The sequence below is a fragment of the Onychomys torridus genome, chromosome 1 (genome assembly GCF_903995425.1).
Source record: "Onychomys torridus chromosome 1, mOncTor1.1, whole genome shotgun sequence".
NCBI lineage: Eukaryota > Metazoa > Chordata > Mammalia > Rodentia > Cricetidae > Onychomys > Onychomys torridus.
In genome coordinates, this window is record NC_050443.1 from 18,499,106 (window position 1) to 18,526,940 (window position 27,835).

Consider the following 27,835-nt stretch of genomic DNA (forward strand, 5'->3'; position numbering starts at 1 on the left):
GACTGTAGGGCCCTGACCTCTTCATCTCAACTAAGAGTTTGGTTGGTTGTTTTGTTTTTGCACTATGAGGCCCATATTGGCCTCGAACTCATGGCATTCCTCCTGCCTCGGCCTCCTGGGTGCTGGGATTCTTTCTGGTCAATAGCCACCATGTTTGACTTGGTTTGATTCTTCCATTGCTGGTCTCTTACATGCTAGGCAAGTGCTCTGCCACTGAACGACATGCCCAGTCCACAAGTCTTCTTAGCCTATGTGTTCCTCAGCAGAAAAGACTCCAGCCTCATTCCTTTTTGGGTGCCAAGTCTCAGCAGGGATCTGTCTGCCCAGACAGCAGACTGCCCAAACCCTCTGGAGCTATGAGCCCTTGTCTCCCTGATATTCTTCCAGCACTCATCTGGACTCCATCTTTGGGAGGCTTCTCTGACCCCATCAGCCAGGCTAGAAATCCCATATGAGACCCCAAAGGCCAGTGTGCCTGCCCACCCAGCCTTCATCAACCTGTACTGCAGTCGCTTCTACCAGCTTGCATTCCTTTACAGTGAAGTCAATGGTAGGGATGTGATTCAAAGGCTCACTCCTCAGCCTCACCCTGCACAGGGCCTGTCACATGGGAGATTTAGGTAGATGTTTGATGAGTGAATCAAACAATGGACATCCACAGAATGAGGAAACAGAGGCAGTGTCTTGGAAAGGCACAGTTTTATTGCAGAGTATCAGGGAGCGTCTCAGATCCGTCCCACCTCCTTCAGCTTAGCCACCAGGTCCTCTGTGGTCTCCACCTTGACTCCTGCTAAGCGTTGAGGGGGCTCCTCCACACTGAGTACAGAGACCTTGGAGGTCAGGTCCACACCCAGGTCTCCAGGCTTGATCACTTCAATCTTCTTCTTCTTGGCTTTCTGCACACAGGAATCAGTGGTCCATGGGGCTACCAAGCCTTGTCCTGACCCTACCTCCTGCTGGTGAGTGGTGCTTGCACAGAGCCATATGTGTTGCCAGAATCCCTCAGGACCTCCCTACTGGCCAGGGCTGTGCTCTCTCACAGCTACACCAGATATAGTCTATCCCTACAGGCTGGGATGCCCTGGGATGCTCAATTACAGCAGGAAGATCTCCCTTAGTGACCCACCCTAAGCTTCTCACAGAGCACAGGGAGAACAGATGTCCTTCCGGCTATGGTACATAGATTGCAGCTGAGCTGACCTACTGAAGCCTCACATTGGCTAACTTGACCCACTGAACCCTCCTACTGGCCAAGGTGACACACTCAACCTTCCATATTGGTCAAGGTGACTCATCCAACACACCATTTTGGTCAAGCTGACTGAAAATACTTATCCTGCTTGCTGTGAGGATTTAGGATCAACTTCCTTTTGACCAAGAGACCTTAGCTCCCACCAAGATGGCCTATATTAATGACTTCCAACTGGCAAAGATGACCATTAGCCTTCCTTCATGAGCCAAGGTGACTGGATGAAGCCTTGTAATTTGTCCAGGATTGTCTAGTAAACTCCCACCAGCTAGGATGACAGGAAGAAACCCCTTTGGGGTCTGTAGAGACTTTCTACCAGCTGTGACCCTGACAGTTTCTCCTATTACTACACTAGCCCATTAACTTTACCACTTGCAGAGATAAGCCTGGGAACTGCTAGCTGAGATGGCCAGGTGGCCCTGTTCTTCGGACGGTACATCCCTTGTGCCGTCCACTCACTGAGGATGCACCAGTCCTTCCCACAAGAGGGCCCAGCGGCTTGTCACCAACCACTCACCATGATGTTGGGTAGGGTGGCATAGCGAGGCTCATTGAGTCTCAGGTCAGCAGTCACCACAGATGGCAGCTTCAGGCGTAGGGTTTCCAGACCCCCATCGATTTCCCGTTCCACTTTGATCTTGTCTCCCTCCAGTGTCACCTGAGAGGCGAATGTGCCCTGGAGGGGACAGCATTGGAGAAAAGCCAATTCAAAACAGGCACTGAGCAGGCCTTGGGCTCCACTGCTGAGCACATGCACAGAGAAGTGAAATGAGTGGATGAGAGCAGAAGGCGAGAGTCTTTGTGATATGTAAAACCAGGGGTGACCCACAGTGAGCAAACTTTGGTGGGGGCTCATCTTCACTCAAATGTGGCTATGGGGCTGGAGAGGTGGCTCGGTGGTTAAAAGCACTTGCTGCTCCTGCAGAGGTCCTGAATTTGCTTCCCAGCATGCATGCTGGATGGCTTACAACTGCCTGTACTTTAACTCTAATGATCTGATGCCCTCTTCTGGCCTCTGTAGACACCTGCACACACATGCACACTGCCCTTACCCACCATCACACACACACACACACACACACACACACACACACACACACACACACACACACACACACAAATGATGTAATAAAAATGATAAATGTAGCTAGTGTTAAAATAGCAGGGTGACCATAGCTGAGACACTAGAACAAAGCAGACTCAGGGAAGTGACATGTCTAGTGTGTCCACCCTCTCTCCATCTCTTAAAGGCTTATTTTTTTATTTACATATATGTGTGTTTGTGTGAGTGTATGTGGGGGACCTCAGAGGCCAGAAGGTTTGGATCCCCTACAGCTGGAGTTACAGGCGAGTATGAGCCACTACGTCGGTGCTGGGAATTGAACTCAGGTCCTCTGGAAAAGTACTAGATGCTCGTAAGAACACAACGTGCGCATGTGTGCCCACAGTGGCTAGAAGAGAGTGTTGGAGCTCCTGGAACGAGCCACAGGCAGTGAGCTGCCTGACATGGATACTGGGAAACATGCTCTTAACTGATGAGCCCTTTCTCCAGCCCTCAGTGCAGTGAAAGAACCTGACCCCAGCTTTCAGCTCTGCTGTAGAAACAGGAACTTGGAGGCTGGGATGTAACTCAGTTGGTGCAGAGCTGCTGCTGCACACCTGTCATCACAGCACTCCAGAGGTGGGGGAAGAATGAGGGTCTCACAGGAGGTTTGAACTCAGGCAGTCAGACTTGCTAGCAAGAGCTCTTCTCTGCTAAGCTGTCTCTCCATGTCCTAATTAGTTTACACTGAAAACTTGACATTTGAGGAGCACTCTCATTGACTCTGGCAACGGACGGACCCTGTGTCAAAATGTGTCAGGCTGAGTGAAGTTTGTGTGTTTTTGCACATGTGTGGGTGTACAGGTGCATGTTGGGTCCAGAGGACAACAGTTGGTGTCTTCCTCAGTCATGCTCCATCATACTATTCTTAAATTTACACTTATTTATTTATTTGTGTGTTTATTGTGTGTGTGTGTACAATTTGGGGGAACTGGTTTTCTCCCACCACATCAGCAGGCTTGGTGGCAAACACCTTTATCCATGGAGCCATCTCGACAGCCCTCTACCTTATTTTTTGCGACAGGGTCTCTCATCACAACCACACACTTTAGGTGTGCACAGCCTACTGTGGGTTCCTTGTTCCTCAGTAAGGCTGTTCTAAAACCCATGACAGTCTAATAACTAGCAAACGTCTCTTCAGAGCAGTGCTTCATTCAGGGCAGGTAAGAAAGGTCCCTTTGAGTAGAGACCTGAATCAGAGCACTGAGGGAGCCAGGAGCAAACGGGAAAAGAGCAGGTGCAAAGGTCCCAGGGAGGAGCTGAGCTTAGAGGATGAGGTCAGGTGCTCCTTACCCCAGCCTCACCTGCGGCCAGTCCAGAAGTCCAGCTGTCATCTGACCTGTCTGGTTACAGTCATCATCGATGGCCTAGTAGGGAGAGAGAGGGAGGACTTTGTGATAATGGCTGGGCTGGTGGCAGCCCACTTAGACTTCTTACCAATAACAGTGCTCAGCAGGCAAGACAGGATACTTAGGCTTTGCAAGCTATTCTAGCAGGTCACATAGCACTCTAGCTACAGGAGATAGGCATATGAACATGTGTGGGTGTACCAATAAAACTTTATGGGCAAAGCAGATGTTGCTTGGAGCCATGGATTGCTAATTGCTGGTTTAGAATGATTTCCTCCCTAGGACCAAGGGAATAAGCAGTCATTTATGCAGGGATGTGGAGACCCCTGTGTCCTAACTTATAAGGTAGCCAGGATCTGTACCAGCCACAGCAGAAACCGGAAGGAACAAGAGCAAAGTCAGTAAAAGTATTCCACCCACTCTCCCCTCCTTACTCCACCGATTGGTTCAGGGATGGGCACAGGACTCAATCTGGAACATGAAGCCTTGGTGTTCCTGCAGCTGCTAAATGCCAGGCTGCCAACATCTGGTACCAAGGATACCTGGACCCCAACCCCATGAGGCTCTGTCTCTTTGGTTTGTTCTCCGTTTCTGCACATGGCCTCAGTTTACAGAATGCTGCTGTGATTCCTGGGCTTTGGTAATGTCTTCTATTATCTGATTTTCACAGTGCGGGCAGGACCCACGTGACCTGCACCCATACTCTCTCCCCAAGGCTGGCCTGGTTTCCTGGTGCTCCTTTCTCCCATCCCTAGGACCCCAGCTGTCTCCCCAGCTTCCTGTATCCTCTGCCTCTATGCCTCATTGATCTCCCACCTTCTCAGCACCCACCCATAATCCCTTTATCGCTCTCCTCCCCTCTGCCTGCGGCTCTTCCCATATACCTCTTCTGCCCTCCTCCTGTGACACCATGAAATGTAATTTTGTTTTTGTTTTTGTTTTTGTTTTTGGAGACAGGGTTTCTCTGTAGCTTTTGGAGCCTGTCCTGGACTAGCTCTGTAGACCAGGCTGGCCTCCAACTCACAGAGATCCACCTGCCTCTGCCTCCCGAGCGCTGGGATTACAGGCGTGCGCCACCACTGCCCGGCGAAATGTATTATTTTTTTTAAAGATGTATTTATTTTATATACATGAGTGCTTTATCTGCATTTGTGACTTTATACCAGAAGAGGGCATAAGATCCTACTGTAAGCCACCATGTGGTTGCTGGGAATTGAACTCAGGACCTCTGGATGAGCAGCCAGTGTTCTTAACTGCTGAGCCATCTCTCCAGCCTTTGTGAAAAAGGCAGCTCCCACAGGAAGGGCAGTGTCCCTGGGTCTCCAGAGCAGACAGGTGAAACAGTGGCAAGACTACCTCAGTGAGCCCCAGTGCAGCCCAGTCTTCACCTTGGTCTACCTTCTCCAAACTCCAGACCATTCATCCTGGCCTCAGTGGAGATCCTGTCCCTCTCCTGCTCACAGATCAGCTGTGGCTCCCTAGTGCCCTACAACAAACACACTCAAGTCTGTTTCAAGGCCAGGCCAGTCTCTTGAATTTCTACCCACATCTCTCTGATGTCTCAACACTTCAGACACCCTAGTATCTGACTCTTCCTTCAGTGTGTTCTTTGGTTATTTGCGCTCCTGTGATAACACAGACACAGTTATCAAGCCACACTCAGCGTATTCTTAACCTGTTACTGCCCCTACACTGCCCCTGGCTTGGGCCAGGTCTCTGTCTCCCCAATGTGGGCCCAAACCACAGCTTGCTGAACTCCAAACTTGGCCAGAAGTACCTTTCTGATGCTCACAGTAGCCTATGTTGCAGCTCATGCTCTGCCAGCAGAGATGGCAGGGCCCTGTGCTGCTTGACTGGGGTTGTGTCAACGGCCAGGCCTGAGCCTACTGCCCTGTGGTCTTACACCCACCCACCCTAAGAAGGGTGAGGAGTGGGCAAGGGAAGGGCTGGCACACCAACCTGCTTGCCCAGGAACAAAAGGTCCACCTTCTCCTTCTCGGCCAGCTTGGCGAGGACCCGGGCCACCTGCAAGGGGCCTAAGCTTTCTGCCTGTGCCACTGGCACCTCCACGTGGATGCCTCTGTCTGCACCCATGGCTAGAGCAGTACGGATGGTCTCCTGAAGAAGGCAGAGCAGTTAACTAGACATTTTTCATCATGCTCGTGATCAAATACCCCAGGCTCAGGCTCCTCCCTCAGACCCAGGGTCCAGGCCCCAGCCCTCCTCTCTCAGACCCAGGGTCCAGGCTCAGCCCTCCTCCCTCAGACCCAGCCCTCCTCCCTCAGACCCAGGAGTTGAGGTCCCAGCCTCCTTGCTCACACTCAGGGTCCCCAAGCACCTGGCACTGTGAGGGGCCACAGCTCACAGCGATGACCTCCTTTACCAGCTGCTTCTCTTTCAGCCGCACAGCCTCCTCCACCGCGATCTCACAGAAAGGGTTCATGGAGTGCTTCACGCCATCGGTGACCACTCCAGACTTGTCAGGCTTTACCCGGATCTGTTCGGCAGACAGGGCAGACAAAGCATCAGGGAGGGGCTTAAGGCCAGGGTAGACGGGACAGCAGAGGTCCACAAAGGGCCAAGACCTTTTTGTCTAGCTAGGGTCATGGGTTCTAATCCCATAGCCATTTAGAACTCACAGATGATGCCAGGCCACCCTCTCATCTCTCATTCAGATTTTACTAAGCAGCAGGGCCATTTGTCATGGTTGTCTGGACTCTGTCTCTACTCTTGGCATATGCGTGCGTGCGTGCGTGCGTGCGTGCGTGCGTGCGTGCGTGCGTGCGTGTGCGTGTGTGTGTGTGTGTGTGTGTGTAAACAGATGTGTATATTTATGGGAGAAAGTTTGTATGCTTCAGCCCCAGTGAACAACACCTACCAGGAAATCCCAACACTAGAGTGCCTGAGGCAAGAGGTTCAGGAGCTGGAGGACAGGCTGTGAAGTGAGGTCAGCTCAAAACAAGCAGACAAATTTAGTTTCATAGGCCTGAACTCAGGATGTGGGGAGAACGCTCCCTTTAGAGGCCCAGAGGAGAATTCGTTTATTAAATCTGTGTACTTTTAAAGACTTGCTGCACTTCCATTGGACTAGAGCACCACAATTGCTTGTAACCTAATACTGCCACGCACCCCAAATGAAGTCACCTGCTCTGAGCACTGTACATACTCTCATGTAATAATCTAGCCTCGGAGACCAGCTCATCACCCCCATTCGCATAGGAGGAAGCAGGCTTTGCTGCAATGCCTGGTTGAAGGGGTCACCACCTGATGATGTCCAGGAGTTTCTGAAGCTGTTGAGGGAAGGGAACAGGGGCCTGAAAAAGCTGTTAAGGAAGAGCTTAGTGGGATAGTGGCCCCGGACTACGATCTGAAAGAGGACTGAGGCTGACCTGGTGAAGTGTGAGGAACAGTATTCCAGTGAAGTCTGCAGCAGCTTTAAGACCCTGATGTGGAAAGGAGCTAGAAGAGTAGATAGAGTCAAAAGAAGCCAGTGTGGCCAGTGTCGAGCAGGGTGGCTTCATGGTAGAGAGGCCAGCAGTACTGACTTTGTGATAGGCACCAATGGCCTCCCAAAGGCATGCAAGGCAGGGGCTCTAACTCTGAATCACACCCTCAGACTCTCACTGGAGGGTTTTGGTTTTTGAAGAAAACTCCTGAAAATAAGTTGTCTGCAGATTTGACTGACTAGAATATCAGGACTATGGAGAGATGGAAGGTTGCAGGTCCAGAGGCTAACTACCTGATCTTGAGCTACTTCTAGCTGGTTTTGCCTTCCTTTGTCTGAACTGGCCTAATAGATAAAAACCTTTGGAATCTATTAACTTAGCAGGCCACTAGCTTCCGCCAATCCAAAGGCTAAGTATGCCATCATGTAGGATCTTAGGCTTATAGGAGAGCTCCCTCCATCTCAATGAACCTACCTCTCTGGTGTAGCCAGCAGTGTATTTTAAACTTGCCTTGATCTATGACTTTGTCCTGAAAAACTATGAAAACTTCATGAAACTGCCTCCACATTGGAAGATGTAATTGGGGTAACCTTAATCTGTGTTTCTGGGCCATGGTCACTTAAAATGGCTCTAGACTAAACTATCTTATTCTGTTAAGAGACACAACCAGAGCTTGCTGTGTTCTAGGTAAACACTGGACCACTTGAACTACATCACCAGCAATACGCTCCGCCCTTTGATTCTGAGACAGGGTCTTACTCTGTAGCTCAGAATGCCTTGGATTCACTGTAGCGCATGTTGGCCTTGAACTTTGAGTGTTCACAAGGAGGCTTCCTGGGCAGATGGGATTACAGGGCAAAGGGTTTTTATGAGCAGAGTGTAGAGGTACACACCTACAATCCCAGTATTTGGGAGGTAGAGGCAGGAGAATCAGGAGCCCAAGGCCAGCTTAGGGCACATGAAAACAAGAGCAATAAAGATAAACATAAAGGAAATAAGAGGCCCAGTGAGAGAGAGGGCTCAGTGGGGGAAGGTGCGTGCTGGCAAGCCTGTCTTTGATCTCTAGCATCTATGTGGTGAAAGGAGAGAAGTGAGTCCCTCCAATTGTCCTCTGACCTAGGCCCACAGGCACATACATATATGCTTGCTTGTGCATGTATAGACACACATTTGTTTTTAAAGAGAGGGTTTTTAAAATGCAGCTTCTGGCAGCCTTTCCTGGACCCTTGATAGTGCCCAGACTTCCCTTTGGGTCCATGCCATACTTTTCTTAATGGAGCCTGATGGGAAAGGGGCACAGAACAACAGAGCAGCAACACCTGATGGGAGATCACTGACTGATAGACTGGCTAATGGGGGACAGAACCTTCCAACAAGGGAGCTCAGTGGTAGCAAACCAAAAGGTGTCTTGGGGTGGCTCCAGGGCCCGAGACTGGGAGGTGAGAGTGGGTAGTCAAGGGAAGGTGCAGGGAGCCGGGGTTTCCTCCAGCACTAAGGGTGGGGCAGCCATTCCACAGGTGGACTCATGCTTCCTGGGCCACAAGGTTCCATTCTGGGCCTCAAATTACCCAGCCTCCCTGGATAACTTAAAGGGGGTTAACCATCATGGAAAATGTGTCCCTGGCCATAACCAAACATCATGGAGTTGCCAAATACCTATTAATACCCTCTTTCTCCCTGTCTCTGCAAGCACTGGCTATATTTTAAGGAAGTTGCTAAAGAGACTTCCATCACTCACAGGTCAAACAGCTAACAGCACTCACCGCATACTAGGCTCTGTTCCAAGGACTATTTAACCTAACTCCAGCAATCTACAGTGGTAGCACTTGCCAGTAGGATATGCTGAAAAGGCACATATAGACCAGGCACTGCGATGGTTGAGTAGATAAGGGTGCTTGCTGCCAAGCCTGACAACCTCAATTTGATCTCTGAGACCCACACAGCTGAGGAAGAGAAGTTGGCTTCTGGTCTCCACAGTAGTGCTGTGACATGTGCATGCCCCCCTCACCCCCACACAATAAATAAATGCAATAAAAATTAACTAACCCCCATAAAGCAGGCACTACCCTAAGTACCATTGACAAGAGGAGGAGAATAAGGCTCAGAGTGGCTAATTAGCTTCCTCAAAGTCACAGAGTCAAGAGTGGGTCCCGACAGCTGGTCCTGGAGTCCAGGCATGAACTATTCTCCCTGGAACTGGAGAGAGGCTCAGTGGTTCAGAACAATGGCTGCTCTTGCAGAGGACTGGGGATCAGTCCCCAGCACTCACATGCTGGCTCACAACGATGTGTAATTTCAGTTCTAGGGGATCAGATGCCCTTTCCTGGCCTCCAAGAGCAGTGCATCTAAATACTGCACATAGCATATTTACAGGCAAACATTCTTACACATAGAACAAAAATAATTTTTAAGGGACATTTTATCAGTGAGATGAACAATTCTGATGGCATGCCTGCAGCCTGAAACTGTTCCCACTGTGAACACATCAGACATTCTTTCCCCCAGCAGATTTCAAATTCCAGAATGGCAATAAGAAAGGGATACTTGTTACATGGTGGGAGTATGGATCACAGAAGGCCTCAGAGAAGGTGATCTTTGAGCGAACATTATGAGAGACTGGGTGATGCTGGGAACAGAGGTGAGGCAGACCTGGTCCAGCTGGCAAGGAGTTGCCAATCTGAAAATGGAGGTGCAGGTGGCACACTGGGGTAAACAGAGGACCACAATATACTATGGAAAGGGATTATGGAACAAGACCAGGGTTCCTGTGGAGAGAGGAGGTTGATTCAATGTGGATGCAGTTAACCACTGTCAAAACAGGAAGACAACACTGGAAAGTAGAACAGAAAGGACATCAAGGCAAAGGAATCAGTTAACATGGGACACAGGCTAGAGGTGTGGAAGCAGAGATAGCAAGGGAGGGCTTCAGGAGGGACATGAAAGACTGCACCATATAGCTAAGGGTCCCCAAAACCCTTCCCCAGGGAAGTGGGACTTTGTATTGAGAGTGCTGGGGAGCCACAGAACACTGAGAAGGGCAAGCCAGGGTCAGTCCTGCATGTAGGAAATCCCCAAGGCTGGATGAGAAAGGGCTGGAGGGGCGAGCCCAGGATCCAGGAGCAGGCTGAAGGAACAGGGGCTAATGGGCTAGGGCCTGGAGCCTGGCGCTGGAAAGGAGACAATAGTATATTGGGGTTGAGAACTGACGGTCCACGGGAGGTTGGGAGTTAGGAGAAAGAATGGTGTCTAAGTCTGGCCCAAGTGATCAGTTAGCTAGCAAGGTCTGACTGACTTGCTTTAAGGGAGTACCAGCAGACGTTCGATATGAAGTTGGAAGCCCTGCATAGTGTGGGAGGGAAGTGCCACTGACCCTGAGGACAGCAGAGTGGCAGGTATCATGCTGTGTTCACCTTTCAGCTCTCAGTTCTCACTGGATATACCATAAATGCTCTGCACCAGGAGGTGCTGGAGTTAGAGCTGATTCAAAGTGGCAAGGATGCTGGGTGTGGTGCTGCAGGCCACACATCAAAGCCAGTGAGGACGGAGAGTCTGAGGCCAGCGTGGGCGATGAAACATCTCAGAATAAAACAGAGAGACCCAGGCATGGTAGTACAAATTGTAATCCCAGCACTCAGGATGTGGAGGCAGAAGGATCAGGAGTTCAAGGTCATCCTCAACATTATAGTGAAGTCCAAGCCAACCTGGACTAAATAAGACTGTCTCTAGGGGCTAGATAGCTCATCAGTTAAGAACACTTGGTGCTCTTCTAAAGGACCCAGGTTCAGTTCCCAACACCCTATCAGGCAGCTCACAATTACCTGTAACTCCAACTTCAGAGGCTCTGATGCCCTATTCTGGCTTTCAAAGGCACCTGTACTTTTGTGCACATATCCACACACATAGACATAATTAAAAAGTAAAATTAGGGGCTGGAGAGATGGCTCAGTGGTTAAGAGTACTGTCTGCTCTTCCAGAGAACCTACGCTACTCACATGGTAGCTCATAACTGCCTGTCAATTCCAGCTTCTAGGTATCCAACGCCCTCACCCACGCATGCATGCGGGCAAATCACCAATGCACATAAAATAAAAATAAATAAATCATTTAAAATGCTAAATAAAAAGACCTTGTCTCTAATAATAATAATAATTTTAAAAATAAAATATAAAAAGGACTGGAACTATAGCTCGAGTGCCTGCCCTAGCATCTGAAAGGTCCTGGGTTTGAGTCCCCATCAACACACACACACACACACACACACACACACACACAGACAGAGTAAATAAATGGTGACTGAGTTGAGTCCCAGGAACCCATATGTGTCTCAATAAGTAAGTCTGGAAGTATCATCTCTGTCATGGGCTGCTAGAAGCATCCCCAAGCCAACTTATTTTCTCTCTGGCAAGGAGGCAGAGAGCCAGGATGCTTGCACTTCCGACTCTTGCCACTTGCTCAGCTAGGGGATCTGGCTAGCAGCAAGACCTACCTCCACAGGCCCCAGTTTCCTTGTCTACCTTATGGGATTAAGGGTACAGAGATGTACAAATGGATTAATCTCTGCACAGGACTTGTGTTTCCTGGTGCTTTAGGGTCACAGCCATTTCATGTCGGAGTCTGCCTCCTGTATCCTCCCTTACTATTAATCCTCAGTGGGGGTGTGGGGATGGTGATATTAATGTCAATCTTGTAGCTGGTTGTCACCTATCTCAGAGGTCTCTTGGGTGCACAGTCCCTGTGATTGGAGTGCTAGGAAATTTGAAGGACAGAGGGGGACTCCCAGTATGATGGGGACAGACAGATATGGACTGCCACCATCTTTTTCATTTCAGGTTAGACCAAGCATTAAGAGAGACTAGCCTGGAAACCAGTCTGATTCAATGCTGCCTATACCAGCTTCTTTCTGAGAAGAGGCCAGGACCTCAGGGGTCCAGCCCTAAAACCTCCCATGGACAATGGAACATAAGACTATCTCAAAGTCAAACTGGTAGCTGGCGCCTTTGAACTTGCTTTTCCTGCAAACACGAAGTCTCCTTCCCTTTCCAGCTAAAGAATTTCCTCAAGCACCCCGTGGTTATGTGGGTGAGGCAGTTTCTAAGTCCCATGGAACCAGATGGCTCCCCATGTGGGGTACTTGCAGAGCAGGTAATGCAGCCTGGAAAGTGGTGACTGAATCATAGAAGTCTCTCTATTCTGCTTCTCCCTTGCTAAGTGACTTTGTGCCTCAGTTTCCCCAAGTGTTAAATGGGGACCATGATTCCTCCAGCCCACAGTTACTGAGGGACTGAGGAGGAGGGCAGCAGGGTCGTGACCCCAGAGGGATCTGATGGTCAGAAACTCACAGCCCTTGCTTGGATCTTTGCTCCAGGGTCAAAGGGCAACAGAAATTGAGAAGGATCGCCCATGCGGGATACGCTCCTGATCCTGGAAGCTCATAGCTGCGTTCTCAAGGTGCTGGGACAGAGTCGGGGTGGGGAAAGTCACCTTGACAGCGAAGTCGATGACCCTCTTGACAGCCACAAGCGCGCGCAGCTCCGCCATCTTCCTGCAGCAGTCACTGGCCGGGCCGGGTTGCTGCTAAACCCGACCTCAGGTCACTCCACCCCCGTGTCTGTCTCTACGCCTGCGCGCCGCACCTCCAACCAATCAACCGCCGCACAGCCCAGAGGAAGCCAATGGGAAGCGGAACTCAGGGAGAGAGGCGGGATCCAGGGCGGGCCGATGGGTGGAGGGGGCGTGGCGCGGAAGTAGGGGAAAGGGCGTTTCAGTAAGTGAAATTTGCTGGAGCTTGTTTGTCCTGGCTGGCCCTCCTCCTCTCCCCCGCACTTCTGTTGTCCCCAGCTCTGCAGTTCACATCCAGGTTCCTCCTCTCTTCATCATTCCAAGTCGCCGTGTCTGTGTTCCCACGCGCACCCTGTGTCTTTTTTCCCACGCCCGGGGCCCCCTCGCTGGTTTGCCTCCGCGTTCTTTCTACAGATTCCCTCCACATCTATGCATCTACACTTTGCTCCCCTGTGACTCCCCAGTGTGTGCTCGTTCCCTGCCCCCACGTCTCCTTCGACTCCCCGCGTCGGCTAATCCCCATACTCTCCCTTGGTCCACGTCTCCCGTGATCCCCCACCCCGGGTCCATTCCACGTTCCGGTATCCATGTCTTCGCTCCCACCGACCCACATTCCTCCGGACCTCTTTTACTCTCTACAGGCCCCCGCGTCCGTGTCTCCGTAGTCTTCAAGCCTATCTATGTTCTGCAGAAAAGCACGCAGGGTCGGAACTAAAAGCAATTCCTTTATTCTGCCCTAGTCAGGCCGCATTCACAGGCACACTGGGAACCCGCTGATGGCTTCGGTGCTCTGCATGATCATGTCCGCCAGCAGAAAGCAGAAGCCTGGCAGGAGGGGAGTGCAGAGCCGGGGGAGGAAGGTGGGCCCTGGGGCGGGTGACCTGGCCTGCCTGGGGACTAGGGATGGGGGCTTCAAGGGCGTCTCCACCCGGTGTGCTGGAATCTGGAGTGCAGGTATTGGGGAGTCCCTGGAAGTCACTGTGGGCTTTCCTGGGAGAACAGGTGACTGGGAAGTTTCTGGGGTGGGGAGTCATCTAGAGGGGTAGTCTCCACCCTCTTCCCCTTGGGCTGGTTACCCGCAAGAAACGAGAAGGGTAAAGCCAGCCATCCGAAAAAGTAGGACCAGGAGAAGAAGACTTCCGGCTTCCAGGCATTCTTTGCAGTGTATCCAGCCAATGCAATTAACAGCAACAGCCCTGGACCACGCCCACCCGTCAGGTGAGCGGGACCAGGCGGGGCTGCACCCAAGCCCGCCCCTATTGCCTAGGCCACGCCCTTCAGAACGGCCTCTGGCTGGTCGAAAAGCAGCCCAGCTACTCTTTGGCTCCACCTTCGTGGGCTTCTCTCACTGCCCTCCTGTTTTCTTTTCTTGCTTTTTATTAAAAATAGATTCTTCCCTTATACAATGCATCCTGACCAGTTTTCTCTCCCCACACTCCTCCTAGCTTCTCCATATCTTCCCTCTCCCCCAGATCCACTTCCCTCTGTTTCCTCTTCAGAAAAGAGTAGGTCTTCTGGAGACCACAGCCAGGGCAAGTCAACCAACCCAGTGGGAAGAAAAGAGTTCCAAGAGCAGGCAAAAGAGTTAAAGATACACCCACTTCTCCCACTGTTAGGGGTCTGTCATTCCTGTACTGGACTCCTCCACTTCATCCTTCAGCCATGTCCTTTTTTTTTTTTTTTTTTTTTTTATGTTTGAGACAGGGTTTCTCTGTATAGCTTTGCTCCTTTCCTGGAACCACCGCCCAGCAGTCCCTCCATTTCTAACCACATCAGTCAACCTCTCTTGGCCCACTCCTTCAGGATCGCCATCACCACCACCCACTCTCTGACATGGGGGTGGCTGCCTTCTCACCGCTGAGAAAAAGTAAGACAATGGCATTCTGGCTACGCAGTGACTCGCCCTCTTGGCACCGAATCCTCATCCCCAACCCCAAAGATATGATACTGAAGGTTGCTGCCAACACCATGCATGCTGCGGTCACCGCCAGGGTGTCTGTAGAGACAGAGTAGCATCAATTGGGCACCCTGCCACAATGAAAGGGCAACCTTGAGCTCTCTGGCCACCCTCGTCCCGCCAAACACTGCGCATCTAGAGCTCAGCTGTTTTGGGGTGTCTATATGGGGACCGATGAGGACAGGTAGGAAAGAGACAGGTCTGGGGAGAAAGCCTTGGTGGTAGAGAACAGCTGGATCTGAGCCTGGGGTGGAAGGGCACAGCTGGAGCTGGGGGTAGGGTAGACTCTGGAGTGTGGTCTGATATAGGGGTAGGTGGGTCTCACTCTGGCAGGGAATGTTGGAGCAGATGCCATGGCTACACTCCTGCCACAGGCCACTGTGGCCTCCTTGTTGTCGGATCCAGTAGTTGGTAGCAGTGGACAGTATTGTGAGGATGCTGGTCAAGAGATTAAGCAAATTGCCTCCAGTCTGAAGGCTCCTCTTCACCCCCATGCCAAGGAAGCAGCTGCCAAGGACATCAAGGCAGGACTGGCTTATACCCCTGACTGTGGGGGAGGCTCCTCCACTTCCAAAGGCCTCCCTCTCCAAGCACTCCTGCCTGGTGACCTCAAGATCCCTAACACTAGTCACATGGTGGCTCAAGTCTGTAATCCTAGCACCAAGGAGGCTGAGGCAAGAGACTGAAAGTCCAAGGCACTCCTGGACCACATAATGAGTTCTGGGCCAGGTGAACTACAGTTTGAGATTAAAAAACAAAACAAAACAAGCAAACAAAAACAGGAGCTAGAAATGTAGCTCAGTGGTAGAGTGCTTGCCTGGCGTATACACAGCCCTACCTAGGTCCCATTCCTTAGTGCAGTATAAACTAAGGATAGTGAGGGACACCTGTCTTCCCAGCACTTGGGGGATAGGGATAGGGGGATCAGAGGTACAAAGTCATTTTTCAGAACATAATGAATGTAAAGCCAGCCTGGGCTATGTGAGCCTCTATCTCAAACAAAACAAAACAAAAACAAACAAACAAGATTCCATAATCTCCCATCACCCCATGTTCTTGGCCCCTTCCTCAACCTCCTTCCCTAAGAATTTATGACTCCCTCTAAGTCCTAGTGGCCTTTAAGACATCCTCCCTGGAAGCCACACCCCCCATGCCCTCATCTTTGCTTCGGGCTTCACATCTCAGTGACTCCTCCAGGGACTGCCTACCTCAGTTGAACGCCCTATACAGGCCCCTGTTGGCCCAGTGCCATCCCCACCCCTTCCCCTACACATATACACCCCCCAAAATGACTCACAGCCTGGTCCCCTGGGACAGACAGCCCACAGGATGGGGGGAGGGGAGGGAGGGTGGCTCTCTGTGAGGCAGCAGAGATTCCAGAACTCTCCCCTAGTAGCCATTTAAAGGGATACCTTCCCTCGGAAGCATATTCATTTTCTGTCATTATTCTGGAATTTTTTGGTTTTGTTTGTTGGTTTCTGAGACAGGGTCTCACCATGTAGCTCTGACTGTCCTAAAACTCACTGTGTAGATCATTCTGACCTCAAACTCACAGAGGTCCACCTGCCTCTGCCTCCCAAGTGCTGGGATCAAAGGCAGGTGCCACAGTACCCAGCAGAATTGTTGTTCTCAAACCAAATGAGCAGCCCAGGTCTGACCTTGAGCTTGTGATTCTTCTGCCTCTACCTCCCTGGTGGTGGGATATATATATATATATATAACTGCCATTCCTAGCTTTTGTTCTGTTCTGAGGCAGAGTCTCACTAGGTAGTCCTTAGCTGTTCTAGAACTCACCCTGTAGGTCAGGCCGACCTCAAACATTAGCAGTCCTCCAGCTCAGGCTCCCAAGAGCAGGGAGGGCTTTCTGAGCTGTCATTCTGTTCAGAGAGCCTCTGGAGCTAGGCTCAGAAGTTGAGTTCAGGTCCCAGGGTAGCTCAGATCCAAAGGGACTTCAGTTCCAAGGGATCCAATGCCTCTGGCCTCCATTGGGCACCTGCACTCATGTGTACATAACCCACACACAGACACATGCATACACATAATTAAAAATATCAATTTACCTATACAAATTTAAAATTTAATTTAAAAAAAGATGAAGCAGAAGGATTCCTTCAGTTTTGAGGTGAGCTTGATCTACGTGTGAATTTCAGGCCAGCTAAGCTCCTGTCTCAAAAAGAAAAGGAGGGCCGGGCGGTGGTGGCGCACGCCTGTAATCCCAGCACTGGGGAGGCAGAGGCAGGTGGATCTCTAAGTTTGAGGCCAGCCTGGTCTGCAGAGCTAGTTCAGGACAGGCTCCAAAGCTACAGAGAGACCATGTCTCAAAAAACCAAAAACCAAAACAAAAAACAACAACAACAACAAAAAGCAGGGTTGGAGGAAGGACAGATGATGCAGGAAGGAAGAAAGGGAGAGAGGAGGAAAGGAAGAGAGAGGCACAGCTTCAGCTACAGCTGTTTCATGGCTCATCAAGTTGTTCTAAAAGCTCTCTTTCTTTAACCATCCTGTGCAGGCAGGGCTTGCCCCCTTCTCCACTACCCTGGTAAATGCTAATCTCCTGTGGGTGCCATCATAAGCCTCTCTCCAGGAGAGCCTTCCTCTCCCCAAGGATAGTGACCCTGACGATCTGAGAGAGCAACCAAAATGCCACCTCTAGCCCAGGTTCCTCCTCTGATCTGCTCCTGGCTCTCCTCTATGGCCACTCAACCACATTGCCACCAAGATCACGGGCATGGAATCAAACTTGCTGCAGGCAAGTCTGCTGCCTCACTCACTTTGTCAGACCAGAGCCTCAGGTGCTCCCCTTGCTTCCCTTATGCCTTTGACCCAAGGACCGTCCTTCCTACCTGCTTTCCAACCTTCCAATCTCACCCCAGGTCCCTTGAGGGAGACCTCTCTCTCTCTCACATTTGCCACAGCTTTTCCCTTTTCACAGTTATTGCCCAATTTGCCGCCATTCTCAGGATGAAGCTAGCTGAGGCAATAGAGGCCCTGGCTCCCATCTCTGTCATAATTTCCCACCACCACCACATTCTACATTCTAGACACAAGTCACCACCTTTCATATCCTTTCCATGTCTCCATCTTTGCCTGGATTGCATATTCCTGTACTAATGAATATATGTAACCTGATATTTCAGAGGATAAAGCAGGAGGATTGCTGTGAATTCAAGGACTGCCTGGGCAGTTAGTGAGACTTTGTCTCAAAAGGTATAAGAGAGTCGGGAATGGTAGTTAAGGGTTTGCCTTATTTGAAGGAGGTCCTGTGCTCCATTTTCTATGCTAAACCAAAAGAATAGTTACTAAATGTTATCTCTGGTTTTAAAAATGTTATCTGTGGGTCTAGTCTCTCTCCCACATCCTCGGGCTGTGGCTGTCATCTGGCTGCTGTCAATGCTGGTGGTTAGGGCTTGTTTGTGATACATGTCAGTGGCCTCAGAGTGGGCTCACAGAGAGAGGAAGAAAAGAGAAAGATAGAAACTGAGAGAAAGAAGAGCACTTAAAGAGAGGAGAGACACGGGCAACTTGTGTCCACACAGGCCAGAACACACTTCAGGTGGGCAGGTCTGTATGGCCCTTCCCCTCCCTGAGGGCTTCTCTGTTACTCACCATAAGGCTCATGTGTGGTTGACTTAGGTGCTAAGGATGGAACTCGGACCTCATTCATGCTCAGCCAATCTCTACGACTGAGCCACAATACCTGCCCTTGTTTTATTTTTTGCCTTAAGGCAGGGCCTCACTAAGGTGCCTAGGCCAGCCTTGAACTCACTGTGTATCCCAGGCAGACTTTGAAGTTGTGATACTCCTTGCTCTGGCCTCCTGAGTAGCTGGGATGATAGGCTGGGGTTATGTTGTGACTAAATTGATCTTGGAACAATTAGATCTCAGAAGGTTTTTATTGAATGTGTGAAGAAACCAATGAAAGGTAAGGCAAGGTAGGAGGGGCAGAGACAGACTCCCACATTTCTTCTGTAGCTCCTGAGAGGACAAGGCTCCAAACATCCTGCTGACCCTGCTGTCTTGCCTTCTGTTCACAGAGTTTCATACCCAGCCCGGTGGGTTCTACAGTGAGCACCCAGGCTCAGGCAGCCTGGTGTGGAGACAGAGGTGTGGGGGGGGAGATTAGGTACTTGAATGGCCTGCATTGCCCTGCCCCACACCCCAGCAGAGTCCTCCCGGGGGAGGTGGGCTGAATAGTTACCTGCACAGAGGAAGAGGACAGAGGAAAGCCAGCCCAGGTAAAAGGACCAGGCAAAGAATGTCTGGACCTGGGGAGATGGAGTCTGGCTCCATCTATGACTGGTGTACACTGCCATGGCCACTATTACGGAGAGCGCTGAGGACAAGAACAAGAGAAAGCTGGCTTGGTCACTGCAGGACTCACCAGCTCTCGTGCGCTAGTGCAGCCCAGATCATACCTGCAGCAAAAGCCATGACAGTTGAGACCAGAGGGCCACGGCCTGGGGCAGACAGGGCCGGATGGTAAGACAGAATCAGGAAGCCCACAGACACCAGGCTCCACAGGGTGGCCAGGATACAGAAGCTCTGTGTCACATGGATATAACCTAATGCAAGATGAGACTTCTGAGTGTCTATTCCCTCTGGCCATTCCCACCACCCAGCACCCATTGTACTTTACCTGCTACTTGGATCCCGTGTGTTGTTGGCCAGAGGCCCGAGTGGGAAGAGTAGCTGGGGCCTGTGGCCACTATCCAGAAGTCAGTACTCAGAGCAATCAGAGTAGAAATCAGGCCCAGGGAGCCAGCAAGCAGAGCCAGGGACCGGCAGGGCTCCATGGACACAGCTCTGGGTTTCCGCTTCTTAGGGGATGAAGAACACAGATAACCCAGACTATTGGTCTTAGAGACAGAAAAAGGATGTGCACCCAGACTCTCAGGTCCTCTGAGCTAGAGAAGCAGCCAGCAAGCAGTCACTTTGGCTGGGAGTCCTCTGTAGCTTCGGGCCTGGCATCTGACTCTTCTCACACCCTCCCTTCCTGTGTGACCTCCCCTCCCCTCTTGGATTGGCTTCTCTCTTTCTGTGTGGTGGGGGAGGGCCCTGCTGATGTCTTTACTCGCTGGCTGCTCTGGGGGTGTCCACCTTCCGTGGTCTAGGTAGTGGTTTAGACTGTTGTCACAGGTTCTGTACCTCTATGGTTGGAGATAATAGAGAGGGTTTCCTGGAAGACCTTAGGGAGGGGTTTGGGGGGCCCAGAGGTGGGAGATGGACTAGTCATACTAGGGTGTGAATTAACTCAAAGGGGAGATGTGGCTAAGGGGACAGTTATGTCACACTTTCCTGTGGTTTTTACGCTTCGCTCCTACTCTAGCACTAAAGTTTGCGACAGTTAAGGGGTGGTGGGCTCAAAATACCAGTTCCACAGGAGGAAGGACTTAGTGGGAAGAGAGAGTCCACGTTCCTAGTTAAGCTTCTGTCTAGGACAGACAGGATTCCAAAAAAGTTTAAGGAGGGGAAGCCCTTCCAACATCCTCATCTCACAAATATAGTGAGAAGTCACCCCACCTGCGTGGGCCTCCAGCATGGGTGTCTTATCACCAAGATGAGGGTGTCTGGGGAATGGAAACAAAGGGACAATTCAGGGTCTTCTGCCTCTGTCCTCCGGTAGTGGTCAACACCTTCTCTACAGGGAAGCGCAAATGTATATGTCATCTCTTAATATGGTGGTGACATAAGCCTGTCTTCCCAGAACCCAAGAGATCTGAGGCAGGAGTTTGAGGCCAGCCTGCCTTCCAAAAGCATAAAATAAAATGGAGAGGGGACAGAGTTGTGCTGTCCCTGGTGAAGGCCATTCACGAAGGGAAGGAGAGATAAGGAATTGCCTGGAGCTTAAGTGAGTGGGGAACAGGGAAGCTAGGTTTTTATAGATCAATTTGTTCATTTGATTATCCCACATATCCATCTCTGGACATTAAACCATGGCTATTTCTGAGTTAGGGACCCATTTATCTTGTTTTCATCCCTGTAGAACTGAAGTAGAGAGACCACCATATCAGAACACACCTGTTCCCAGACCACCACACTAGCCCGATTCTCTCCAAAGCAGCCCTGTGAGGACACACACTTTGGTAGTTTCACATCACTTTTATTAAATCCCAAAATGTCTTTCTAAAAGAGTTTCCATTTTTCTACCACCCCTTGGGGCAGGTGGGGGTTCACATCTCAACTCCCTCCCACCTGACCCACAGAGGACAGAGGGATCAGGGGCTCCCCTATCTAGAATCCAGGACTGAGCCCCCTCATTCCCTCAGCAGTTAGGATTTCCAGCTCCTGGGTCCTCCTGTTCTTCTTCAGTGCCCTCATTGCAACTTTCAGCTGCAAGATTTACTGCAAGGCTCAGCGTGGTGTGGATAGGCGCCGGCACTCATGCATCCGGTAGGCACACATGTAGAAAATCCCTGTGTGGACAGAATCCGTTGATACTCAAAACCCTTTGGGCCTACCTTTCCATCCCAAGAGACTTCTCATTTCCTCCCTCTCTTAGGGTGACCAGCCCCCAGTCCCCTTAGATCTGTGTAGGATACCTTGTCAACTCACCCTCTGAGGTGTTTGCCTTGCCCCAGATTCCAGCCTTCCCACCCCTCTACCTCAGTACCTGCAAAGAAGGTCATGAGCAGGGCCACCCAGCCCAGGATGTAAGACCATGAAAAGCGCCAGTCCCCAAAGCGGCGGCCGAGGAAACTGACGGTGACGCCAGTGTAGATGGCCAAGGCCAACAGCACAAAAAGAGCTGGGGAGAGAGCATGGGGTGAGATGAAATGGGATAAGAGAACTGGAGATAAGGAAGAGGGGAGGTTGATGGGGACAGTAGTGACAGTGAAGGGGATATGGGTTCGGTGTGGGTTCAGTGGGGGATGGGATTGGGTGAGGAGAAGGCTAGGAAGCACAGTAAAGCATTTGACAGTTCCTTTTCCCTGGATTCTGGAAGGGGAACTAAATCCTTGCAGTGTTCTGAGTTAGAGAGTGTCTTAATTACTCTAAAGAGCTCCTTGGATCACACTCGAGTTTGTATGAAATAACAGGTGGCTTAGGGTGCCCATCAGAAATGTCCACCAGGGGACTGGAGGCTGTGGTGGTTTGAATAAGAATGGCCCCATAGGCTCATATTTTTTAACACTTAGTCTTCAGGAAGTGGCACTATTTGAAAGGATTAGAAGGATTGGGGGGTTTGGTCTTGCTGGAGGAAATGTGTCACTGGGGGTGGGCTTTGAGGTTTCAAAAGCCCGGTCCAAGCCCAGACTGTTTCTCTCTTGGCCAGTGGATCAGTATGTAACTCTCAGATACTTCTCCAGGACAGTGAATGCCAACGTTCTCCCTACCATGAAGATGATGAACTAAATCTCTAAAACTGTAAGGCATCCCCAATTAAATGTTTTCCTTTATAACAGTTGCTGTGGTCATGGTGTCTCTTCACAGCAATGACTAAGACAGAAGGTTATTAAGACCCTGAGCCTGAGAGCACTGCCTCTGGGACAGGGGAAGCTGGAGGTTAGACAAAGTCATGGACAGTGAGTCCATCTGTGATGGTTGGTCTTCAGTGCCAGCTCTATTGGATTTAGAATCACCTAGGACAGACAGACAGACACACACACACACACACAGAGATAAGTTATTTCATTTATGTGTGTGTGCACCACAGTGCTTGTAAGGAGGTCAGAGAACAATCTGTAGGAGTCTGTTCTCTCTTTCTCTGAGTTTATGGGGACATGGACTCAGTTTGCCAGCCCCTCCAGAGCATTTTCGTTAAGGTGGAATATACACCCTGAATGTGGACAACAGTATCTCATGGGCTGGGGGCCTGGACAGAGTAAAGAATAAGAAAGTGAGCTGACTACCAGCTGCCATCTCTGTTTCCTAACTGTGGATGTAATATGACCAGCTGCCTCGTGCTTCTGCCATCATGATTTTGTTGCCATGATGGCCTGTGCCCTCAAACTGAGAGCCAAACATACCTTCTTATCTTCATTAAGTTGTTTCTTCTTAAGTATTTGGTCATAGCAATGAGAAGTGCCACTAATGCACTATTCATCCCCTGTGAAATAAAATTCTGACAGGATTCACCTTATGTGTCTGTGCTGAATGTCTATAAGGACTGTCACTTAAGTGTAAATATTTTTAAAGTTCTGTGGGGTGTTAGTTAGTATTAGAATCCCTGACTAGAATCCTTAGTGAGGGACTAAGAGTGTGACTCAGTGGTAGAGTGCCTGCCTATCGTACCTATTGTACCCTCACCCAGTGAGGGGCTGGGTGGTATTCAGTGGTAGTCTCTGCCTAGAATTCTCCAGCAAGAAGCTAAGAGTGGTAGAATGTCTTTCTAGTGTGTGTAAGTTCCTGAGATTTTATTCTCATGACCAGGATAAAAGAGAGAAAGGAAAGAAGGGAGGGAGGAAGTGATTGCCTCTAATTAAAAAGCAGAATTAAAAGCAAAGAAGAAAGAAAAGTCAGTGCAGCTGGGTCTAGGGATGAGCGAGGGAACAGAGTGGAAAGTGACAGGAAGTGGGTGTTGGACTGGGGCTGAGAAGCTGGAAAATTTGGGTGGGGAAGGAAGGGTGGGCTCACTCACTGGAGGCAAAAAACATGATGCCGGCAGAGAAGGGCCTGGAGAGGCGGGTGAAGGTGGACTGCTGTGCAAAGGCTAGGACACCCATGATGATGCCCGAGGTGGCACACAGGGCAGACAGGATCATGAAAGCCCGGGTGGCATTCCAATATGCTGTGGGGACACATCACAGTCACTCCTGGGCCACTACCTCTGGGATCACTGTGCCTTGTTTTTCTCCATGTATCTGACTCAGCTCTTCCCTCTTTTGACATAGCATACTCATCCTCCAAGGCCCCACTCTTAAGACCTCTTCTGGAGAGTGTTGTTCTGATCGTGGGCACTACCATCACACTCTGCTCCGGGTTCTGTCTCCAGTGTGACTTCTCCTCGAGGAAGGGACTGGCTTGGTTCTTGCTGTGAACATCCACAGCATTAAGTGTGGCTTATACATAGGTCTTGTGAAATGTTTATTGAGTGAATGTTTCCCCATATACTCTTGACCATAATCTCTATCTTCTGATCCTTTCCATTCCATCCATTATACTTTCCTGTATCCAAAAAGTCCTGTTCTTTTGCTTTAACTATATTTGTAGTGTCTGAAAAGACCAGGGCTGGCAACTTTATTCTCTGTTACATCCCTGGCCCCCGACACCTATCTGGCACATGATAGGTGTTTAGTAACAAGTTTTGAGACCCAGTCTCTTATAGCCCACTCTTGTTCTTGAAGTCATGATGTAGCTAAGGTTGACCTTGGATTCCTGACTCTCCTGTCTCTACCTTCCACGTGCTGGAATTATAGGCTTGAGATACCACATTTTGCTCTGTTTTTGAGACAGGCTCTTATTACATAGTCCAGGCTGTCCTGGAAGTGTGGGTCCTCCTGGGTCTCCTGAGTTCTTGAATTGCAGGTGTGTACCACCATATCTGCCTCTGTCCAATCCTTACAGACAACTCAACTGCCTGCCGGCACTCCTGGGATATGGAAGGAGGCTGACCTATGAAAAGTGCTTGGGCTAGGTAAGCACTTAGGAGGTTTAGCTTATTTTTGTTATTTTCAGAAATAAAACTCAGTAATTATTAATATACTGTATAAAATCTTGTGCAGTATAACATGATGTATTATATCAGCTTATATACTGTATTGTATGATATATGAAACAAAACATTAAATATTACTAATTTCTCATGCTATAGAGAATATATTATGTAGACTAGAGCACATGATTCATTAATATCATATATTCATACCTTATGTATACTATGTAATACACTTCTCCATGTCATACTTCTTTCATCGTGTGTGTGTGTGTGTGTGTGTGTGTGTGTGTGTGTGTGTGTGCATACTGCATACATGCTTGTGTCTGTACCTGTTTGTGTGGGTGCATATGTGTATGAGCATATTGAGATCCAAGGTTGACCTTGGGTGTTGTTCCTCAGGCATTGTCCACCTTGTTTTTGAAATGAGGTTGCTCACTAGCTTGGAGTTCACCAAGCAGGCTAAGGTGGGCCTCAGGGATATACATCTCTCTCTGTTGCTTCAGGGTTAGGATTCATGTACCCTTTATTTGTTTGTTTGGATGACAGGCAATCCTCTTGCCTCAGCCTCCTGGTTCTGGAATTATAGAACCGACCTGCTTGCCTGTCTGTCTACTGGCCTGTCTGTCTACCTACCTCTGGTGATTTGAATGAGAATAAACCCCATAGGCTCATATATTTCAATGTTTGGTCCCCAGTTGGTGGAACTGTTTGGGAAGGATTGGGAGATGTGGCCTGTTGGGAGGAGGTGTGTCACTAGGAATGTACTTTGAAGTTTCTAAGTCCAAGCCAGGCTTAGTCTCTCTCTCTCCCTCCCCCACTCTCTTTCCCTCCCTCCCTCCTGCTTGTAGATTAAGAGGTGATCTCTCAGCTACTGCTGCAGCATCATGCCTGCCTGGCTGCTGCCATGCTCCCCATTATGATGGTCACAGACTCTAACACATTGAAACTCTAAGCCCCAGTAAACTCTCTTCTATAAGTTTCCTTGGTCATGGTGTTTTGTCTTGGCAATAGAAGAGTATCTAAGATACTTCCTACTTATCTATCCATCCACTCACCCTACCCTATCTATCATCTATCTTGTCCTATCCTTCCTATTTATCCATTTATCTATTCTATCCATCATTTTCTACATTACTTATACATTTATCCACCCTTTCCATCATATCCATCCATATCCTGTCTATCCATCATATTTTTTGTTTACCTTTTGTTTTTTTTTCTTTTTTAATTCATTTTACATACCAACCACAGATTTCCCCTCTAATCCCCCTCCTGCCCCCCCACCTTCCCTCCCATCCCTCATCCCCTCCTCCAGCAGGGTAAATTCTCCCATGGGGGGACAGCTAAGCCTGGTACATTTATTTGAGGCAGAACCAAGCCCCTCCCCAATTTATCAGGGGTGAGCAAGGTTTCCTACCATAGGTAATGGGATCCAGAAAGCTGGCTCATACACCAGGAATAGAAACTGATCACACTGCCAGGGGCTTCTCAAAACAGTCCCAGCTACACAACTGTCTCCTGTATGCAGAGGGTCTAGTCCAGTCCCATGTAGGTTCCACAGTGGAGTGGGAGAGCAATGAAACAGATATCTTGATAGAAGGAGACATTATGGGGTAAGGGGGAAACATGGTGCTAGGGAAATTCCCAGGAATCCACAAAGATGACCCCAGATTAGATTATTAGCAACAGTGGTGAGGATGCCTGAACTGGCCTACCCTGGTAAGCAGATTGGTGTATACTCTGTCATCATAGAACCTTCATCCAGTAACTCATAGAAGCAGATGCAGAGATCCACAACCATGCTCTGAGAGTCCAGTTGAAGAGAGGGAAGAGGGGTTACGTGAGCAAGGGGGGGTCAAGAACATGATGGGTAACCAAGCTCAAAGGAACTCATGAACTTTATCCATCATACTTCTATCCTATCCTATCCATCCATCCATCCATCCATCCATCCACTCTATCATTCTTTCCTTCCTTCCTTCCTTCCTTCCTTCCTTCCTTCCTTCCTTCCTTCCTTCCTATCTATCTATCTATCTATCTATCTATCTATCTATCTATCTATCTATTCTTTGTCCATTCACCTGTCTACCCATCATCTCTACATCCTATATATCAATCAATCAATAATCAATCGTCAGTCAGTCAGCCAATCACCTATGCATCCATTCATGTATCCATCCATCTATAGGTACGTGGCCTGGTACACAGTAGATAGCAAAACATCTTTCATCTGGCATGAGGTCGTCAACAGCCTCTTGTGGTCCCTGTCCCACACTGTTTATTGGCTCATGGCATTTGTTTGTTGTTTCTTGAGACAGGGTCAGACTATGTAGCCTAAAACTCACAATCCTCCTGTCGCCACATCTCAAATGCTAAGATTATATGCATATGCTCCATACCCAGCTCATAGCAGATATTTGTAACATACTATTTATTCTGAGAACCCCAGTTTCATTGCTGCATCTAACACCATTTTGTGTGGGAAAATGCCACCCCATTAACCTAACCACTAAACCTTACACCCTGTCCCTGCAACTAGAAAACAACCATAGATCCCAAGTCTATTCCACCTCCTGCTGAGGACCCTAGTGCCAGTGCATCTGCCTCTCCAAGCCACCATACTTTCTCTTAGAATGTCAGGAATGATGGCTGTGAGGCTGTGCTCTGGGGGAGGGCTAGACTTCAGCACCTCTCAAACCCTGGCTCAAAGCTCACCAATGCTCTCCGTCTGCAGGAAGCACTTACTGCCCAGGCAGTAACGCCACAGGCCCTGGTGTGCGAAAGACCCCGACAGCCGGTACTGCATCCAGTGGTCCGTTGCTGTGGCTACCACCAACAGGATGGTCCCCACCCAGGCACAGAAGAGGCCGCCACCCATGAAGCTGTACATGGTGATCTGTGGAGAGGGGAGAGCTGAGGTTATGAGTGGGTATCCTGGGCCTCAGAGGGGAGGGTGGGGGGTTTGGACCCCTGGGTTTGAGAGAAAGGCTGGGGAATGGACCTATGGGGCTAAGGAAGGGAAAGAGGGGTGGAGACTGGACTCCTGGGTCTGAGGGAGGAGGGCAGGTGCCTGGACCCCTCAGCCTGAGGGAAGAAGGCTGGGAATCTGGGTTCTTTATTCCCGATAGGAAGATGTTCATGAGCCTCAATTCTTGGCTCTTGGAGAGGAAGGACTGGAGCAGAGATTCCAGTCCCCAGGAGAGAAGGACCTGAGAGCCTGGACTTGTCAGGTAAGGGCTGCAGGTCTCATTCTCTCACCTACCTGAGTGGCGGAGTCTGTTCTGAGCCCTCGTTCTGCCGTAGCCCCTCTGTGGAGACTGAGCCGAGCCAGGTTGCTGGTGTCTCTGCCTCGTGGTTCCCCCAAATCCCTTAAGCCTCCCCACACAATGGCTGCATGGCCCAGCAGCTTCCAGCAGGCAAAAACACAGTGGCAGCAGAGGCCTCAATGGAATTTGCTGAAACAGGGGACAAGGGGCCCCATCAGCCTCTGTCTGTGACGCTCCCCATCTCATAGGCTTTACTTCCAGTCCCCACTCTGGGGAACCTGAGCCTCGCAGGAAGCATGGCCCACACAAAAG

At 49.9% G+C, this 27,835-nt stretch overlaps 4 protein-coding genes across 4 annotated transcripts; all 4 read right to left on the minus strand.

Annotated features, from left to right (window-relative positions):
- Nucleotides 1-682: 682 nt before the first annotated feature.
- Nucleotides 683-12,761, minus strand: Etfb (electron transfer flavoprotein subunit beta). The gene is made up of 6 exons (XM_036201584.1): nucleotides 12,628-12,761; nucleotides 6,039-6,197; nucleotides 5,660-5,818; nucleotides 3,656-3,718; nucleotides 1,767-1,925; nucleotides 683-896 (listed from the first exon to the last, which is right to left on the minus strand). The coding sequence occupies exons 1-6, from the start codon at nucleotides 12,682-12,684 to the stop codon at nucleotides 726-728; spliced, it is 768 nt and encodes a 255-aa protein (XP_036057477.1). The 5' UTR covers nucleotides 12,685-12,761; the 3' UTR covers nucleotides 683-725.
- A 665-nt stretch (nucleotides 12,762-13,426) lies between these two features.
- On the minus strand, nucleotides 13,427-16,026 carry Cldnd2 (claudin domain containing 2). Its single transcript, XM_036166571.1, has 5 exons — nucleotides 15,960-16,026; nucleotides 14,988-15,169; nucleotides 14,561-14,701; nucleotides 13,782-13,901; nucleotides 13,427-13,530 (listed from the first exon to the last, which is right to left on the minus strand). Exons 2-5 carry the CDS (start codon nucleotides 15,154-15,156, stop codon nucleotides 13,457-13,459), a joined length of 504 nt encoding a protein of 167 aa, XP_036022464.1. The 5' UTR covers nucleotides 15,157-15,169; nucleotides 15,960-16,026; the 3' UTR covers nucleotides 13,427-13,456.
- A 2,527-nt stretch (nucleotides 16,027-18,553) lies between these two features.
- On the minus strand, nucleotides 18,554-19,613 carry Nkg7 (natural killer cell granule protein 7). Its single transcript, XM_036166584.1, has 4 exons — nucleotides 19,299-19,613; nucleotides 19,078-19,224; nucleotides 18,861-18,995; nucleotides 18,554-18,749 (listed from the first exon to the last, which is right to left on the minus strand). Exons 1-4 carry the CDS (start codon nucleotides 19,453-19,455, stop codon nucleotides 18,691-18,693), a joined length of 498 nt encoding a protein of 165 aa, XP_036022477.1. The 5' UTR covers nucleotides 19,456-19,613; the 3' UTR covers nucleotides 18,554-18,690.
- A 1,134-nt stretch (nucleotides 19,614-20,747) lies between these two features.
- Lim2 (lens intrinsic membrane protein 2) lies at nucleotides 20,748-27,571 on the minus strand. Its single transcript, XM_036166559.1, has 5 exons — nucleotides 27,520-27,571; nucleotides 26,973-27,153; nucleotides 23,241-23,390; nucleotides 21,273-21,407; nucleotides 20,748-21,075 (listed from the first exon to the last, which is right to left on the minus strand). Exons 2-5 carry the CDS (start codon nucleotides 27,145-27,147, stop codon nucleotides 21,014-21,016), a joined length of 522 nt encoding a protein of 173 aa, XP_036022452.1. The 5' UTR covers nucleotides 27,148-27,153; nucleotides 27,520-27,571; the 3' UTR covers nucleotides 20,748-21,013.
- Nucleotides 27,572-27,835: the final 264 nt, after the last annotated feature.

Bases quoted from the DNA above. Each gene is read 5' to 3' on its own strand.
- Cldnd2 (XM_036166571.1), bottom strand. From the start codon at position 15,156: ATGGGGGTGAAGAGGAGCCTTCAGACTGGAGGCAATTTGCTTAATCTC. The intron at 13,902-14,560 runs GTGAGAAGGCAG...GGCGTGGTCCAG, and splicing joins TGTCTTACTTTTTCTCAGCG to GGCTGTTGCTGTTAATTGCA. The intron at 13,531-13,781 runs GTAACCAGCCCA...CCCTCCTGCCAG, and splicing joins ACCCTTCTCGTTTCTTGCGG to GCTTCTGCTTTCTGCTGGCG.
- Nkg7 (XM_036166584.1), bottom strand. From the start codon at position 19,455: ATGGAGCCCTGCCGGTCCCTGGCTCTGCTTGCTGGCTCCCTGGGCCTG. The intron at 18,996-19,077 runs GTATGATCTGGG...TCTTGTCCTCAG, and splicing joins TGTCATGGCTTTTGCTGCAG to CGCTCTCCGTAATAGTGGCC. The intron at 18,750-18,860 runs GTAACTATTCAG...TCTCCACACCAG, and splicing joins TGTCCTCTTCCTCTGTGCAG to GCTGCCTGAGCCTGGGTGCT.
- Etfb (XM_036201584.1), bottom strand. From the start codon at position 12,684: ATGGCGGAGCTGCGCGCGCTTGTGGCTGTCAAGAGGGTCATCGACTTC. The intron at 6,198-12,627 runs GTGACTTTCCCC...TCTGCCGAACAG, and splicing joins TCATCGACTTCGCTGTCAAG to ATCCGGGTAAAGCCTGACAA. The intron at 3,719-5,659 runs GTTGGTGTGCCA...TCTCCCTACTAG, and splicing joins TTTTGTTCCTGGGCAAGCAG to GCCATCGATGATGACTGTAA.
- Lim2 (XM_036166559.1), bottom strand. From the start codon at position 27,147: ATGTACAGCTTCATGGGTGGCGGCCTCTTCTGTGCCTGGGTGGGGACC. The intron at 23,391-26,972 runs GTGAGCTTTGAG...GTGTCCCCACAG, and splicing joins CCTGCAGACGGAGAGCATTG to CATATTGGAATGCCACCCGG. The intron at 21,076-21,272 runs GTACTGAGGTAG...CTGTCCACACAG, and splicing joins GCTCATGACCTTCTTTGCAG to GGATTTTCTACATGTGTGCC.